This window comes from Hyperolius riggenbachi, chromosome 5 (genome assembly GCF_040937935.1).
Source record: "Hyperolius riggenbachi isolate aHypRig1 chromosome 5, aHypRig1.pri, whole genome shotgun sequence".
In the NCBI taxonomy this organism is placed as follows: domain Eukaryota; kingdom Metazoa; phylum Chordata; class Amphibia; order Anura; family Hyperoliidae; genus Hyperolius; species Hyperolius riggenbachi.
In genome coordinates, this window is record NC_090650.1 from 266809777 (window position 1) to 266828848 (window position 19072).

Genomic DNA, 19072 nt, shown 5'->3' on the forward strand with positions numbered 1-19072 from the left:
CCAGTTTTCATCCAACTCGATTATAATAGTTGGATGATCGGCCGCCAAGTCGCCTGATGTATGGCCACCTTACGAATTCTGAAGCTTCTCTATCCTTGAATATGATTTGAGCTTAGCATCTCTTAAGTGATTGAGAAGGAAATATGATGCAGTGTAATTTTGTGTAGCGAGAGTTTTGGTCCAGTGCAACTGAATTTTTTTGGGGTGGCCACCAGCAAAAGGTGCTAAAGTTTGTGGTGAGTGGGGCCTAAGATTGGATTGCAGAATTGGGTCTTGGGGATGTGGAGTAACATAGTGGGTAGAGTACATTATGGGGAGTTTTAGAAAGGTGCAACAAGACATTGGCAACCTGAGACCATAAGTGTTGAATGGCGAACCAGGACCACAGGTGCTGCATCAAGTCAGGATTAGAAGTGTTGCATTTAGGCAATTAAGCCATCCTAAATGGTTGCATGAAATGAGAAATGCTCCATACAGATGTTTCAATTGCGTTTTCTGGTGGTGTTTATTGTTGATAAAGTGCTTTCTGATTAATGATAAACTATTGAGCAGTGGTGCTCACCGCCAGGTCGTGATCACGCTTACGCGTGGATTCACGACCATTTTGACGCATTCCGCCTCGGACACGAAAATCCGTGAATAGATTTTCAACCACGAAAATCTACTTCGGCTTCGCGTTAATGCGGACAGAAATCCACATTCACGCTCGTGAAACCCGGGGCTGAAGTCGTGGTTTGCGGAAATGCGTCAAACTATGCGGAAGTGACACATTGCAGGCCAATCAGAGTGCCCCAGCCAGGCCCTAGCAACCAATCACAGGAGGGGAGCTATGCCCTCCCCTCCTGAATATAAAGCGGCGGCCATGATGGAAAAGCTCTGTCCTTGCTACTAGACTGTGGTGCTGAGAGGATTATCTCCAGGCCATTGTTGTTTGAGCAAGTGCATTTATTGTGTTAAAAACAAAGCGTTTTTTTTGCTAACACTGCTCTTATACTGTACACAGTTAGCTAGTCAGTGAGTGATTGCTGTAGTTAGTTGTAGTCAGTGTAGTGTAGTGGGAGTGTGGGAGTCTAGTGATTATTTAACTGTGTGTAGTGCTGTGCAGGCAGGTTCAGTGCTGCAGTGTAGTGGGAGTGGGGATTATCTGTGTGTAGAGTGCAGGCAGGCAGGTTAGTGCAGCTGCAGTGTTCACTTGTATATTCCAGTGACAGTTATACACTTGTACTATTTGCAGGCAGCCAGTCACACCGCCGGCGCCGCCACTCTCTGCCAGCGCTGTTCATTCATTCTGTCAGTGACCTTGTGCCGTGCCCAGTGCCCACTGCTCGCTCGCTCGCTGGCATATGAGCATCTCATTACACAGTGTGACATCCTTGTGTGCCCACTGCATCCTTCAGTGACCTAGTTGTATATCCAGTGCCCACTGCTGTGCCCACTGCATCCTTCAGTGACCTTGTACTGTGGCCACTGCATCCTTCAGTGACCTAGTTGTATATCCAGTGCCCACTGCTGTGCCCACTGCATCCTTCAGTGACCTTGTACTGTGGCCACTGCATCCTTCAGTGACCTAGTTGTATATCCAGTGCCCACTGCTGTGCCCACTGCATCCTTCAGTGACCTTGTACTGTGGCCACTGCATCCTTCAGTGACCTTGTACTGTGCCCACTGCATCCTTCAGTGACCTTGTACTGTGCCCACTGCATCCTTCAGTGACCTAGTTGTATATCCAGTGCCCACTGCTGTGCCCACTGCATCCTTCAGTGACCTTGTACTGTGGCCACTGCATCCTTCAGTGACCTAGTTGTATATCCAGTGCCCACTGCTGTGCCCACTGCATCCTTCAGTGACCTTGTACTGTGCCCACTGCATCCTTCAGTGACCTTGTACTGTGCCCACTGCATCCTTCAGTGACCTTGTACTGTGCCCACTGCATCCTTCAGTGACCTAGTTGTATATCCAGTGCCCACTGCTGTGCCCACTGCATCCTTCAGTGACCTTGTACTGTGGCCACTGCATCCTTCAGTGACCTAGTTGTATATCCAGTGCCCACTGCTGTGCCCACTGCATCCTTCAGTGACCTTGTACTGTGGCCACTGCATCCTTCAGTGACCTTGTGCTGTGCCCACTGCATCCTTCAGTGACCTTGTACTGTGCCCACTGCATCCAGTGATTCATTACTAGCAACATGTCTGGCAGGGTTTCGCGGGGTGAGAGGAAAGGGAGTTCAATTGCCTCAGCCACTTCTGGGACTGCTCCACGTCCAGGGAGAGGACGCCCAGCTGTACGTGGTCGTGATGCAGCAGAAAAGAGGGCAGCAAAGCCTGGGCCGAGTCAGCGGACGCCATTGTCCAAATATTTTAAAGTTTCTGGTCCCCGTGTGGTGGTTGAGCAAATGGAACCTGACGTACTCATGGACATCATGACTTCCTCCCAGACCTCTACTGTGAGCACCACTCCAAGCAGTAGCAGCAGCAGCCAACATCCCACGCTTGTTGTGACATCCACCCCAGCACCCACTGGTCAGCAGCCCTCCCAGGATGACAGCGTTCTGTCCCTCAGACCGGCATCTGGGAACCTGCTGATGCAAGAAGCACAGGACTTACTGGGGACTGATGTGGCAGAGATTGAGATCGGGCCACAATCACAAGCGTTGTTGAGTTCTGGTGATGAAGAAGGGGGGCCTGTGTCTGGGGATGTAGGAACAGAAGAGGAGGCGAGGGAGTCAGAGGAAGAGCTGGATTATGATGATGCTGCTGATGATGACGTTGTGGACCCTAACTATGTGCAGCCTGCTGAGTCCGTGGAAGAATGGTCAGAGCAGGATGACGAGTCACCTCGGCCTAGGCAAGGATATCGCCATATGTCAGGCAGGGGCAGGGGCATCGGCAGCAGTGGGCGTGGAGGAAGTAGACAGGACACTGCTTCAGCCGGCACCACCACCATGCAACCCCCGGCAACTACTACCACACATTGCTCCGCTGCACCCTCTTCTAGTGGGGGCCGCAGTAAATTAAAGTCACCAGTGTGGGATTGCTTTGAGGAATGTACTGATGACAAAAGGTATGCGGTGTGCAGGTTATGCAGCAAAAGATTGAGCCGTGGGAAAAGTCTGAGCAAGATGGGTACCTCATCCCTCCAGGGCCACCTGAGAAGCCGCCACTGCCGCGAGTATGCGGACTTTAAGAGGAAGCAGGCACTGCTGGCAGGGGTTCCTGAGAGCAGAAGGCCCACCAGCGCAGCAGCATCCTCCCTCCCTCAGGGTCGTGAATCCCCCACAGCAGCAGCAGTAGTAGCACGCAAGCGCTCTTCCACCTCGGCTGCTCAGGACACAGACATTGAGGCTGGCAGCCAGTTTCGTCTCTCTCCTCTGCCTCCCCTGCATCCCAGCGTCGTCAGACCCTGCTGAGCGACACCTTTCAGGGTCTGACCAAGCCTCTGCCTCCAAGCCACAGGCGGATCCGCAAACTAAATGGCTTGCTGGCCCGGGCCATGGCATCACAGCTGCTTCCCTACTCCCTGGTGCAGGAGGGGAGCGCCATGCGAACGCTGCTCCAATTTGGCATCCCCGAGTGGCAAGTCCCCACTATTTCAGCAGGAGCGCGATCCCAGCACTCCACAAGTTTGCGGTGGAAAACGTGGCCCGTTCCCTGGACTACTCTGTGGGCAAGCGGGTCCACGTGACCATGGACTCGTGGAGTAGCAGATTTGGGACAGGTCGCTACCTGTCCTTTACGGCCCACTGGGTGACACTGATGGAAGGGAGGGAGGACAAGAGCGCATCAGCCCAGCTAGTGGTGCCACCACGCGGGATCAGGGGGGATGCAGAAGGGTCCTGTCACGACACTCCCTCAGCACCCGGAAAGCAAGCCCGCCTCGGCAGCAGCAGCGCCAAGCCTCGGCACTGCCAAGCCCTTTTAAAATTGGTGACCCTGGGGAAGGAGAGGCTTACGGCCACCAACGTCCTGGCCGCCCTCAGGAAGCAGGAGTGGAGGTGGCTGACCCCCAGAGGCCTGGAAGTGGGGTATGTGGCAGCCGATAACGGGGCCAACCTGGTGGCAGCAGTGCAGCAGGGAAACCTCCAGCACATCCCCTGCTTGGCCCACGTGCTCAATCTTGTGGTGCAGCGCTACTTGCGCACCTACCAGGGGATGAGCGAGCTGCTGCAGGATGCCTGGGCGGTGGTACGCTTTTTCCGCCTGTCAGCCACTGCCTCTGCACTCTTGTCCACCTTACAGCAGCAGTATGGAAGGCCACAACACCGGATGATCATCGACATGCCAGTTCGCTGGAATTCGACTCTGGCCATGTTGGAGCGGCTGTGTCAGCACAGGCTGGCTCTTAGGGCCTACATGCTAGACCCAAGTGTCCCCAGCAACCAGCAAGTCCCCATGATTACTGCCACTCAGTGGACACTGATGCAGCAAGTATGCCTGGTGCTGAGTCCCTTCCTGGAGGCAACTAAGATGGTCAGTGAGGAGTGGGCCTCTGTGTGCCAGTGGGTGCCCTTGGTTTGTCTACTGGAGCAGGCAATGGACAATTTAATTGAGCGTGGGGATGAAGCCCTGAGGCAGTTGGAAGAACAGGAGCAGATGGCAGCACAGTCCAGCTCAGAGGAGGGCTCACAGCAGGTAGTGGAAGAGTTGGAGGTCCCTAACCTGAATGAGGAGGAGGAGCAGAGTGCAGCAGGCGTTGTACGTGGATGGCGGTTTGAGGAGGACAACGACATGGCACAGGAAGAGGACAGGCATGCGTTATGGGACAATGGCGAGGACGAGGAAGATCTTGCTGGCAGGGCCCACTTGTTTCCCATGGCTGTGCACATGTTGCGCTGCCTTCGCAGGGACCCCCGGGTGATCCAGATGCGTTCAAGGGAGGACATCTGGATTACCTTGATGCTTGATCCCCGTCTGAAGGGGAAGCTGGGAGACTTAATGACGCCATCCACCACCGAGCAACGCACAAGGGAGTTGAAGGAGGCCCTTGTGCGCAGACTACTGGAAGCATTCCCCCAGCATTCCACCCCCACTGTAACTGCTCTGCCAAGCCAGCAAGAGGTGCCTGCCATTGCCACTAGCAGCACAACAACAACCACCAGCAGCAGCAGCAGCAACTGGCGCCCCGGAGACCTGAAGAGCCTAAGCAAGAGCCTGTATGCAGTGCAGCAGCCCAGAACAGAGGTGCCCGCCACAGCATCCACCACCAACCAGCACAAGCAACGACTGACCACCATGGTGTCTGACTATATGGGGTCATCCAGCGGGCTCAATGACACCGACAGCCCCGTGGACCCCTTGGAGTACTGGGTCAAGAGACTGGACATCTGGAGCGAGCTTTCCCAGTACGCCCTGGAACTCCTATCCTGCCCTCCTTCCAGTGTCCTCTCAGAGAGATGCTTTAGTGCGGCCGGTGGCGTGGTCACAGAGAAGCGCTCTTGGCTCTTCCACGCCTCTGTGGACAAACTCACCTTCCTGAAAATCAACCAGGCTTGGGTGGAAGGTGAGTTCCTGGCCCCTATTGTCGGACACAGGGGGACATGAAGTGGCTGCTGCATGTGCTGTTGTTAACTATGCCTGCCTTTATAAAGACATTTACTATCTGCCTAGTGCCTACCTTGGTTAATTTTTTGGTGTTATGGTACTACTACCAGTAAGTTGCCATGGTCCTCCTTCTGAGCTGCTGAACTGACCGCCCGCTTTGTCCTCCTGACTCAGTCGCTACTACACTCTGCGTTCACACTGCTCGGGTCGCCGGGTGCATTTAATTTTTTGGCCAGCACTATGACGCTGTGCTACTTCTACTGTGCTGCTGCTGCTGAACTGACCGCCCGCTTTGTCCTCCTGACTCAGTCGCTACTACACTCTGCGTTCACACTGCCCGGGTCACCGGGTGCATTTAATTTTTTGGCCAGCACTATGACGCTGTGCTACTTCTACTGTGCTGCTGCTGCTGAACTGACCGCCCGCTTTGTCCTCCTGACTCAGTCGCTACTACACTCTGCGTTCACACTGCCCGGGTCGCCGGGTGCATTTAATTTTTTGGCCAGCACTATGACGCTGTGCTACTACTACTGTGCTGCTGCTGCTGAACTGACCGCCCGCTTTGTCCTCCTGACTCAGTCGCTACTACACTCTGCGTTCACACTGCCCGGGTCGCCGGGTGCATTTAATTTTTTGGCCAGCACTATGACGCTGTGCTACTTCTACTGTGCTGCTGCTGCTGAACTGACCGCCCGCTTTGTCCTCCTGACTCAGTCGCTACTACACTCTGCGTTCACACTGCCCGGGTCGCCGGGTGCATTTAATTTTTTGGCCAGCACTATGACGCTGTGCTACTACTACTGTGCTGCTGCTGCTGAACTGACCGCCCGCTTTGTCCTCCTGACTCAGTCGCTACTACACTCTGCGTTCACACTGCCCGGGTCGCCGGGTGCATTTAATTTTTTGGCCAGCACTATGACGCTGTGCTACTACTATTGTGCTGCTGCTGCTGAACTGACCGCCCGCTTTGTCCTCCTGACTCAGTCGCTACTACACTCTGCGTTCACACTGCCCGGGTCACCGGGTGCATTTAATTTTTTGGCCAGCACTATGACGCTGTGCTGCTACTACTACCACCAGTATGTTGCCGTGGTCCTTCTGTGCTGCTGAACTGACCGCCCGCATAGTCCTTCTCCTGACTCGGTCGCTACCACCACTGCACTCTGCGTTCACACTGCCCGTGTCCACTGACAACTCTGCTGCGATGTCATTGCTAATTGCTGCAAAAAAAAAAAAAAAAATTACAAAAACCTCTCTGGAGCCTTTTTGCCGTCAGCCACTCATCCTCCTCCAGCGGTACCTTCGCCGCCAAGTGCCATTGGAACTCGCCTTCACCTCTTTGACTGCTTAACGCGTATATCCCTTTTTAAAACCACTTATTACCAATTAATAGCCCCATTTAAAGTGTTGATTTCACTTTAAAATCCATTTTCTCTAGAAAAAAATTTTTTGGGGGAATTTTTTATGTTGAAGTTATGTTGCCCCTTATCACCTCGATAATCCATGCTATTTGGGGGACTGTAGCATGTATGGGGGCTTTGTTATTAACGTTAAAAGAAAATCCGCCTCCGGGCGTGAATCCGCGCGTGATTACGCCATTCACGGGAAAAAATCCGCGTGGTTGCGTGGACGCGGACGAAAATCCGCATGCGGCGGGGCCGAATGCGGATTTTTTTTTGCAACCACGCGGATTTCCGAATTCGTGGATGAGGCACATCCGAGCATCCCTGCTATTGAGGGCCATATTCCAGATTAGTTTACTTGAATCAAAATAGTAGCTTGAGAAAATGGAAATGAATTGGGAGGGTTTAAAGCAAGAGGCTGGTGTCTACCTGAGGGGGCTGTAGAGGTAAGAAAGATGAATGTATACTTTCAAACAGGAATTAGGCGTCCTTTTTTCTATCAATTTCACAAGGGTAATAACCGCCACATATAACTGCAATTCAGGAGATGTCTGCCACATCCAATTTCACAAACATAATATAAAATTAGAGAGAATATCTTTGAAGGAGAAGAAACACAGTTTGTCCCTTGTTACAGGGACTACTGTCTCCATTGGAGATCTGTCCCCAGCCCATTACAGTGACAACCTTTACACTTTCTATACGGATGTCATTTTCCATCTGTAACAACTTGTAGACAAAAACAAAAGATGAAATCTTCAAACCAGGACACAGACAACATATAATCATATAAGCATTCCCCATGGTATCTAAAACAAAGCTTTTGAGAAGAGTTGCATTTCAACAACTAGGATCCATACAAAGAGGAAATCATATCTGTGAAAACCAGCCCTGCCAGAAATACCTGTGGCTTTAAGCAAAGACACCAGCATCATCGCTTAGTTACACTATTGGCACAACACAAGGAATCTCCTGGGGCCAAGGTTATTATACTATTGTCTTTATTCTGTTACAATTACCTGTGAACAGCTCTGTACATACCTGAGCATCGGAATCTGAAGGTATCTACACACATGAAATGTATACTGCCCGAGGCGATACTTTGTGTGTGATAGTTTTGGATAATGGTTTAGCAAGGGCTGCTGTATAGACAAGCTACATTTATACAGTTGTATAAATTATAAATATAAATTATAAATTGTTATGGACAGGGCTATTCCAGAAGCTGTGGTGGCGTCAGAAACAGTTATTTGAAGCTGGGTACACACATGAGATAAAAGTCTTTGCAAACTGAGGAATCAATCTGCTGCATAGGTTTGTCAGGAAGTTTTGAACAATAGATCAACCTAATGATGCTGTATACATGCCAATGATCAGTTCCTGCACAAGACCCGAGAAATGCTTTTGTAGTCAAGTTAAAGGACATCTGAAGTGAAAATAAACTTATGAGATAATGAACTGTATGTGCAGTACGGCTAAGAAATAGAACATTAGTTGCACAGATATGAGTCTCATATTATTTCCAGTACAGGAAGAGTTAAAGAGGAACTCCAGTGAAAATAATGTAATAAAAAAGTGCTTCATTTTTGCAATAATTATGTATAAATGATTTAGTCAGTGTTTGCCCATTGTAAAATATTTTAAATCCCCGATTGATATTCTGACATTTATTACATGGTGACATTTTTACTGCTGGCAAGTGATGTAGCTGCTGATTGGGATAAAGTTCAATTCTTGGTCGGAGTTTCTCTTTAAGAAACGTCAGAAACGTCAGTTGTTATCTATGCAAAAGAGCTTATCTGAGCTCTCCAACTAACTTAGTCAGAGTGCTCAGAGAAAACAGCCCTGTTTTCTGAAGCACTTAGCTCAATCTGTCTCTCACTGTTTCTTGTTTGTTTAAGGTTTTACTGCAGGGAAGTGCAAAGAGTCATTAGCTCTGCTCTGTTTCTGTAAGGCTTGGTGGTGTATTCTCCACAGTCAGCATGCAACGCATGAGCTGACATGAAGGAGGTACACATACTAGCACAAGGAAACAGGCTATCCCTAGTATAGTGGAGGGGAGGACTGACTCCAATACGAGATTGTGGCGCACAGAGCCGGTGCAGATCCGACAGCCACAAACAATACTTTTGCGATAACGTCTCAGCGCAAGGTAGCGCTGAGCGCATAAACCAGAACTGAGGAGATCAGGACAGGTAGACAGAATGAACGCTTGCTAGCTAGCCGCTACTTAGTGACAGCAAGCGTCCACAACAAGACAGACTGGAATGAGGCAGCCAACGCGTTGCAGCGATGGCGTGCCTCACAAAGACAGGACAGGATAGTCAGGAAATAGCAGGATCGAGATAGATGAACGTAACACAGACAAAAATACAATAAGTATGTTTTCCTAGCGTATTACAATTACAGCTATCAATGAAACTATTTGTAACGTCTGACTAACATATGTATATATCGGCAATGAACCGATATATGACATAAGCAGGAACTCTGACTAGGACAGGAGTAATACAGGGAACAGGACTCAGAAGGATTCGCTATCTCTTCGCAGAGATGAACGCAATCCACAAACAGAACCAGGAGCAGGGTAACTAACTCAGCACGGGTGATCACGATACGCGCAACCTACCAAAACGTGCTGGAAAGCTGACTAACTGCACACAGGATATAAACAGTTCGTGTACGTATACATCAGCAACACTGATGTATCAACGTAACACGAATACAAGGAAAATAATAAACGTGCTGGTATGCATATATATGGGCAATGAACCAATATATGATGCAAAGACCAGCAAAGTATCTTTAGAACAAGAAACACGATCGGGGGCTGAAGCAACAGCAAGACAGGCTTAAACTGAAGCTATGATAACCCGAGGAGTCCTGCAGGAAGCAGATCTTTATACTGAGGTCATCCAATGGGAGCAGACATGCAGATTCCCACACAGGTGAATGATAATCAGTCACAAGCTGACAGCAGGGAAAGGCAGACAAAGCTATGCAGCTTGCATGGAAAGAGATCAGAACTGCCTGAGCTGCAGCACTACTACTTCCAGCAATACCTGCTGCAGCAGCGATCATGACAGTTTCATAGTTTGAAATACAGAGTGTAGCTTGTAAACTTCAGTTCAAAAGATTACTGCACCAGTTCATTTATCAATAACCGCTATCCCTAATTAGTCAGGTTCGCTGCAGCAAGATTCCAGACAGACTAAAATACAATACTCAGCTCAACAGAGCGTGTTGCCGCTCAACAGAGCTCGTTGCCGTGCGCTCCTCCTAGGAGGAGCAGGCGGCAACACGGTCTGTTGAGCTGAGTATTGTATTTGTAGCTTGTAAACTACAAACATAGAGAATGTTGCAACGTTAAAACAAAAAAAAGCTATATAACTGAAAATAAAAATGAGACTCTTTTCTTTGCTATTGATATTCTATTAATTAACCGTACTACACATACAGTTCATTACTGTATTTTTTGGACTATAAGACTTAATTTTTCTCCCCCAAAAGTGAGGGGGGGGGGAAGGTTGCTTCATCTTACAGTTCAAATGCAGGGAGTCCCTGACTTGTAAACACCTGCCAATACGAACCTCCAACCCGCCACAAAGTTGGGGACTCCCTCAGTCCCTCTACTATGCACATGCAGAGGAGGACACAGGGGGTCAAACAGAGCACACAGGGGGACACAAAGAGGCATAGAGGAGGTCACATGGGGACACAAGGGGGACAGAGGAGGACACAGGGAGACACAAGAGGTGCAAGGGGGCATGAGGTACAAAGGGGGCATAATCCACAAGATGCCCCTTCACCATGGATGCACCAGGTTTAGTATATATATTTTTCCCTGGTTTATGTCCTCTAAACCTAGGTGCGTCTTATGTTCAGGAGCGTCTTATAGCCCGAAAAATACGGTATACCCTAAGTTGTTTTTTTCACTTCAATGTCATTTTAACTTTCTTCTTTTTCACGCATGTGCTGTGCACACAAACGTTTATTTTCTAAAGACTTTAAAACTATTCAAGCTCCTGTATGTGTCTTTTAACCCAGGCTTCTGCATGACACTAAATTTATGGCAGACCATATAAGTTATAAAGAGTAAACTCAGCAGTGTAGTCAATAAATGCTTTTTATTCACAAAACATGAAGCAAAAGAGCCTTTTTTCATCCACAGAACACACAGCCACATGTCACTCCATGTTCAAGAACAGCTTCTATGATGTCTCTGAAATTATAGTTTACAGTCCATATGTCTATTATGATCTCCTCTGAATCCATAAGTATCATGTCATTATGTCTTTGGGGTGGGGGAATGGGCTGAAACAGCTATTGCTATTGCAGTGAGTGTCAAATTCTATGTGGTTGTACTGCAATGACCACATTTATAAGGATCCCAAAGCAATGGACGTAGGAATTCAGAATAAAAAAAAAAAAAAAGAAAAAAAAAAGAATTAAGCACCCCTGCACAACAGAATAAAGACTTGTTTCCGGGATGTTCATGTTTGGCTAGATTTCTTGGAGCGTTCAGGCTGTTCTAACTTCTGCCATTTGGAGTCTGTCCCTGATAGGTTGAGCTCAGTGGCTCACTGGCTGAGACGTGATGTGTACATGATGTGAATTGCTTTGCCGGACGTGTACTTAAGCTCTTATGATGTCTACATACAGCCTTCAGTCAAGTCTGCAAACTTACCAGTAACTGCTCTAACACAGCTAAGCAAGCATTAAACGGTTTCCTTTAAAAGCCAATTTTTAAGTGTGGAATAAAGCAGGAAAAGCTAAAGATGGCCAAAAACAAAGCGAGCACTTGATGCATCTTGACTAGATAATGCCATGAAATCAATCGTGGGTTGAAAATACAGAATTTTCTGATAGGGAATAATGTTTTATTAGATCATTCATGTCCAGAAAAATCAGTCAGAACAATTGGAAAATTGTGATTGTCTGGCAATCTGTCACCAGATTTGCGATGATAGCCATCAGGTGGGATTTACCCCACCCTCAACACTTACCTTTAGAAAGGAATTTCTAACTTCCTGTTTTATCTAGGGCAAGTAAGGGTATTTCTCACCAACCTGCCACAATATGTAGGGTGTTGGTGCAGAATGACATAAAGTCAATACGATTATTTTTGATGTATGTAGCAGCATCTTCCGTGGTCCAATGGGAATGGCACCATGGCATCAGAACAGCATTTATTGGGGAAGGGTATTACCACTTACAGATTTGGGTCTGTTGCAATATAGATTTCTCATATGAAATACACCTTATACCGGTGCAAAGATTGTTTCAGTGCTACATTGAACCCTTCAAGTCAAAGCTATTTCTCATGAACAATATTCCTGAGCTGTGCTGTCCTACACTTTATGAATCTTGATACACTGTCTGAAAATAAGACCTGACACACTGTTATCTCATGGACAGGCATTATTCACATGGTGTGGGCAGAAGCAATATGCACATGCTGTACTTATTCTGGGTCCAATGGGTCTTATCACAGCTATTTCAGCTAAGTGGCTAGCCTAATATTTTCCAGAGGATATCTGCTTCCCTGATTACTGGGATTAAATGGTATTGCCATGTGATATCTTGTCCAGCATCTGATATCTTACGATTCTCTTATAAATCATTAAAGACTGACAAGCTCACACACTTACGTGATTGGGTCATGTGGAGCACTACAGTATAGAAATGCTCCAGGTCTGAAATTGGGTTGTATTTATTGTAATTATATATGATTTCTTTCATGCCACTATAATTCGGTTGAATGGAATATCAGTGCAACATACATCAATGTTATTCACAGTTACAGTTGTTATTATATGAATATCTACAGCTTTGCTTTGATGAAAAGGTCTTGTTAGGTATTTACAGCCAACAGAAGTTGTAATCTTCCTCTACTCTGTCTGTCTCAAGCGAAAGAAAATAAAAAGTTTTGGCTAGACTTCACATTTATATTGCTGCTGTATAATTTGTCTCCGAGTTAAATTTATTGCGGTCACTATAACTAATTACCTATTCTTCCATTATTCAAACACATTGGTAGGTTGAATGTAGTAGCGAGGGACGTTACACAGTATCTCTTTACCAGAACATGAAGTTTCCGAATACAGATGTCAGGGCAGACTGACCGCGCTGTTTGACCTTAGAATCACAAAATAAATAGAACAGTAGTAGAATTAATGTGTGAAGGGGGAGGGCAGATCAGAAGTAACAGTTAAAGGACAACTGAACTAAGAGGGATATGGAGGCTGCCTTTTAAACACTACTAGTTGCCTGGCAGTCCAGCTAAACTCTTTAGCTGCAGTAGTGTCTGAATTTCACGCCTGAAATAAGCATGCAACTAACCCAGTCAGACTTAACTCAGAAACACCTGATCAGCATGCTAGTTCAGGGTATACGTCTTAAAGAGACTGTAATAAAAAAACATGCGCTGGAGCCGGGAAGGTATTTACATCCCCACTGTTCGGAGGGGCACAGCAAGACCGCCGTGGGACACAGGAGGACGGGGGAAGCCTCGATAGGATCCCGAGGTGAGTACCACCCAGGGGAACATTTTTTAGTTACAGGTTTTCTTTGAAGTATTAGAGGCAGAGGCTCAGCAGGACAGCCAGGCAATTTGCATTGTTTAAAAAGAAAGAAAAAGGATGGCAACCTCCATATTCCTCTCTCGTCAGGTGTGCTTTAAGGCCTCGTTCACATTACCAAGCGCAGATGGCTATGCGTTACAACATAGTGGACACCATCTGCCTTGCCGTCCGTTACGCTGCTGATCCCATTTAATGACAGTGAATGTGTCAGCACTGCGTTTTGCTGAAAATGCATGCATCAGTGTGTTATCGCAATGCACTTCTGCGCAGCCCAATTGTGAGAAGCAGGAAATTTGAGATCCTATTTGTGGTAGAAAATTGGGAACCCCATAGGCGTCCAGACCAATTATTGTTTATTGTGTGACTTTGGCCCCCAATAAATAACGTGTGCTGGTGCCGCCTGATATGAAATCTGCAACTACAATCAGCAGGCCTGGGGGAGGGGGTTGGGTTAGGCATAGATAGAGTGTGATTAGGGTTAGGCATCGGTAGAGGGAGGGTTCTGGATGAGAATAGAATTAGGTTTAGTTGTAGTAAAATATTGGATCAGGGTTGAGTTGTAGGTCAAAAGAGGTAGAAATCTCCACAGAGCACATGACCTGGATTGCCGCCAGCAATGCGCCTTCTTAGATTAAATTTGTATTGTTCGTATGGGCTCGTACCCTCTGCATTTAGCACTAATGCATGAATAAGTGTCTGGAAGTCCAGTGTTAGATGCTCAAAATTGACAGGACCGTTTTGTGGGCAATCTTCTATAAAAGCTAAATCTTACAAGGAGTGTGGCTGTTGCTATACAAAATAAATTGAGTAAAATCTCAATACTGAATGCTAGAAACAAGTGCTCTATTAATTATTGCGTTTCTCCCGCAAGACGGCAATAACAGCTCTAGGAAGATTCCTCTGGTTACTGAAGGCTCATTTCACATTTACGTTTCCACTTTTAGAAGCATTCAGGTATTTTCCAGTAACGGCTTTTAATCAAGGCAGCACAGACTTGGATAATGCTGCAATCTTCTGAGCCATCTAGTATTTGGTTGCACTGACCAGCACAATAAGAGGTGTATTTCTGAATAGCTGTGGGTTTCCTTGGCAGTGTTTTTAGGTCATCCTCTTGGAATCCCCATTTCCCCCCTTCACAAAAAAGAAATAAGGAACTGCCCACCCCTCTCCTCAGCCCATGATGCTCTCCTCCCTTTGTACAGCCCCTCTCTATCCACTATGCTGCTTACACTCAGTCAGCCTATAACCGTCAGATTGTCCTGCCTGTTCCCATGACCCACTGATGGCTAAATCTGAGTGAAAGACATGACATGGCATATCTCAAGCCTGTATATAATAAAACATAACTGTGCGTCTGAAAGCCATTGTGTGCACAAAGCTATATTGTATAGTCTGCTATGTCCATTTTTCATTATGACTTGGCTAACATGCATGTGTACATTAGCTAGAGATGCACTGATTTTCCTTGACTACAAGCCACAGAACGGCTTCTCACAAGCTTTTAGTCAACAGAATTCATTTAGAAGCACGTTGAACACCATGCTCCCTGCACCAGATGCTAATCTGTAGCATGTTCTTGTGGTTGTGCCTGTGTAAGGACTGTACAATATGGTATAGCAGCAGACTGAGAGGGATTACTGCTATTGGATGGATCACTCATAGGCATAAGACAGCAGCTTCACCTTACACAGTCTGGGTGAAGAGGATAAGCTGTATTACAACATATCTAGTACAGGAAGGGCAGTAGAAGAGCTAATTTAGCTGCCATGTGATTTGTGTTAGGATGGTCATACACATAGCAGTTTTTCCCAGCCAATTACATCAGTTTGATCAAATCTCCTGGGGACCTTTTGCCCTAAACACATCTGATCGATCAACTATCAAATTTGGGCCATTTATCATTCAAAATCAAAGAAAGAATGTCGGAAAATCTTGGCTTGAGGGGCACAGGGTATCAACAACCTCTTACAGCTGCCCACTAATGATACAATCTTTGATGTACAATCTAATCACTGCTATGTAATATGAGGGAATACTTAAAATATGCATTCAAAGTATATCCACTCAGTACACCCGTCTACTACATAGACTCTGTGAAGGCAGCCATACACTGGTCGATTATGCCACCAGATCGACCAGCAGATAGATCCCTCTGTGATCGAACCTAATCAAAGAGGGATCTATTGGCTGCCTACACTGCAAACAGATTTTGAATCGATTTCACTATGAAACCGATTGACAATCTGTGGAGCTGCCTCTGCCGTCCCCTGATTACACATTACTTGATCCGGCCAGCGCGAGACCCCCGGTCTCCGCTGTCTCTACTCCGCTCCAGCTTCACTTTACTTCCTTTCGGGGGAAGTTTAAACAGTAGAGGGCGCTCTACTGTTTAAACTTCCCCCGACAGGAAGTAAGTGAAGCGAGCCGGAGCCCAGCGCGGAGAAGGGACCGCGGGGACATGCGCCGGCGGAACAGGTAATGTATTGCAGCTAGTGTCGGTCGTCGGACATTGGAACGCCGCTATCGACGCACTCCTGACCTGCCGGTGATCGAGCCAAATTTTCCATGCGGACAGATCGACGGGAACGATCATTTTCGGGTGGAAATCGGTCGAACGGTCAGCGTTTGCGCATCTATTTCACAGCAGATTTGATCACAGTCATCGAATCTGCTGTCTATTGGCGGGAAATCGGGCAAGTGTATGGGCACCTTTAGATTGTACAAAAAAGATTGTATCGTTAGTGGGTACCTTAAGTTGTATTGCGATGATGAGTGGTTGGATTCTAGCACATTGACTGATTCGCAATTCAACTTTTACTGAATCGAGTGAACAAGGTAGCAGGGTTGACAACCAGCGTTATCAACCTGTATATAGCTAGTCATACACTGGTCAATGTGGCCAAAAGATCGATCCTTCTCAGATCTGTCTGATCAAATCCTTCCACACATTGCACAAAGATTTTTAATACATTTCAGCATGCAATCTATTAAAAATCTATCAATCCTTAGTGTAGCACTGTTCGATGCCATGCAACACTATGGGCAGTCAATCTGCCGTCACTACCGACCCGACGGTGATCGTTATCTTCTATCTGGTACTATCAACCAATTTGATTGATTTCAGTCAGAGATCAATGTAATGATTGATTGGGCTGGCATGTTGAAGCATCACCGATATCTAGCTGATTCCATCCAATGATTGAATCAGCGGGAAATCAACAGGAAAAAGTGTATGGCTAGCATTTATCCTCAGACCCAGCATATTTAAAATCACTTATAGCTTACAGAATGTTCACATGCAGCAACAGGAATGAATGTTACAATGCTGCTGTATTCTTTTCTACAGAAACAAGAAATACATGCCTGTACCTACACTAAGATGACACATGTGCACCTGCACCACCTGTCACTGCCAGTGCATCTCTATCACGGCACAAACTCGCACTCCTAGCTTCTACAGACCAGCGGCGTGATTGCTAGTAGTACCAAGAGCAGAGTTATAATAATGAATGAATCAAGTATTGATGTGATCTCTGATCAATGCACATACCATGCTGAAGGCTTGGAGGGGAGTCTCGTCTGACAGACGTGGTAGCACCGGGAACTCGAGCTGATTGGGTGAGCGCTATCCAGGGTATCAGGAGAGGCGCTGCTGCTCAGCGCTCCAGAGCTCAGCTTAGAGGATGCCTCAGCTGCTTGTGCAGGCTGAAAGGCCGGTACTTTATAAAAGAAGGCACCCCCGGCCTCCCCTTAGACGTGCATGCTCCTTGCTCCTCCCTGCCGGCGAAAGTACTATAGACCTTTGTTATGCACCTTGCGATCCTTTTTTTTAATCACTTATATGTATCAGCTGCTCTGTAACCAGGCAAGCTTTTCTTCTAGATTAGCTGACACAATTTTAATTCTTTAAAGTTATTGTGCCTTGAGACGTAGAATGCATATAAAAGTTTTTATTTCATGAAGATGGATGCAGTACGAAAAAAGATAATTAGTTGACCTAATTTTTGTTTGGATGTGCCATCAGTAAGGGCTGGTGCACACCAAAACCCGCTAGCAGATCCGCAAAATGCTAGCAGATTTTTAAACGCTTTTTTTTATTTTTATGAGGCGTTTTGCTAGCGTTTTGCGGATTGCTGCTGCGGTTTTCAGTATAGTAGATTTCATATATTGTTACAGTAAAGCTGTTACTGAACAGCTTCTGTAACAAAAACGCCTGCAAAACCGCTCTGAAGTGCCGTTTTTCAGAGCGGTTTGCGTTTTTCCTATACTTAACATTGAGGCAGAAACGCATCCGAAATCCAAAATCTGCTGCAGCCCGGGAGTATGCGTTTCTGCAAAACGCCACCCGCTCTGGTGTGCACCACCCCATTGAAATGCATTACCCTAGCAGATCCGCACCCGCAAGCAGATCGCAAACCGCAGCGGAAACGCTCCGGTGTGCACTAGGCCTCAGTGGAGATTATTTGCCAACAGGTAATCACTTCTTTGTTCTCTGGTTTTAAAGGAAATCTAAAGTAAAAAAGAAAAAAATAATAACAACAACAAAAAAACACACCGTTTAACCACTTAACAACCTCTGCCACCAGGGCCGGCCTTTGACCTGAGCGACCGGTGCGATCGCTCAGGGCGCCGGCTTCCAGGGGGCGCTCCTCTCCCCTGGCTGCGTGTTTTTGCGGCCCCGGCTGGGTACTCCCTCTCCGCCCCCTGGTGCCGCTGCTGGGGGTGATGTGCGTGCGCCGTGATGGAGGGGGGAGCCGCGGGGAGGGCAGCCCGACCTCTCCCTCCCTTCCTCTCCGGGCCACCCTCTGTGCTCAGTGCTCCCCCCTCCGATGCAGACTGCAGCAGAAAGAACTCACCTCCCTGGTTCCGATCGCCGGCGCCTCTCACTTGCCGCTGGTATCTTCTACATTAGTTACTGATGCACACTAAACTTCCTGCTTAACAGGAAGTTTAGTGTGTATCGGTAAACTATGTAGAAGAGAGTAGACCAGCGGCAAGTGAGAGGCGCCGGCGATCGGAACCAGGGAGGTGAGTTCTTTCTGCTGCAGTCTGCATCGGAGGGGGGAGCACTGAGCACAGAGGGTGGCCCGGAGAGGAAGGGAGGGAGAGGTCGGGCTGCCCTCCCCGCGGCTCCCCCCTCCACTATGCGGGGGGGGCACCTACCTACCTTATACTGGGGGCAGCTACCTATCTAACCTATACTGGGGGCAGCTACCTATCTAACCTATACTGGGGGGCACCTACCTAATCTAACCTACGCTGGGGGGCAGCTACCTATCTAACCTATACTGGGGGCGGCTACCTATATAGCCAATACTGGGGGCACCTACCTATACTGGGGGGCACCTACCTACCTAACCTATACTGGGGGGCAGCTACCTATCTAACCTATACTGGGGGCAGCTACCTATCTAACCTATACTGGGGGGCACCTACCTATCTAACCTATACTGGGGGCAGCTACCTATCTAACCTATACTGGGGGCAGCTATCTAATATATACTGGGGGCAGCTACCTATCTAACCTATACTGGAGGGCACCTACCTA

The 19072-nt window shown here is 47.6% G+C and overlaps 1 protein-coding gene across 1 annotated transcript in view; it reads right to left on the bottom strand.

Moving 5' to 3' along the window:
- The window catches only part of ELOVL2 (ELOVL fatty acid elongase 2), a 185476-nt gene extending 168244 nt beyond the window's left edge, over positions 1-17232 (bottom strand). The window contains exon 1 of the mRNA XM_068236895.1: positions 17075-17232. Coding sequence (XP_068092996.1) covers positions 17075-17077 — 3 coding nt within the window. The 5' untranslated portion in view covers positions 17078-17232. The remainder of the gene's footprint in view (positions 1-17074) is intronic.
- Between the last annotated feature and the right edge of the window lie 1840 nt (positions 17233-19072).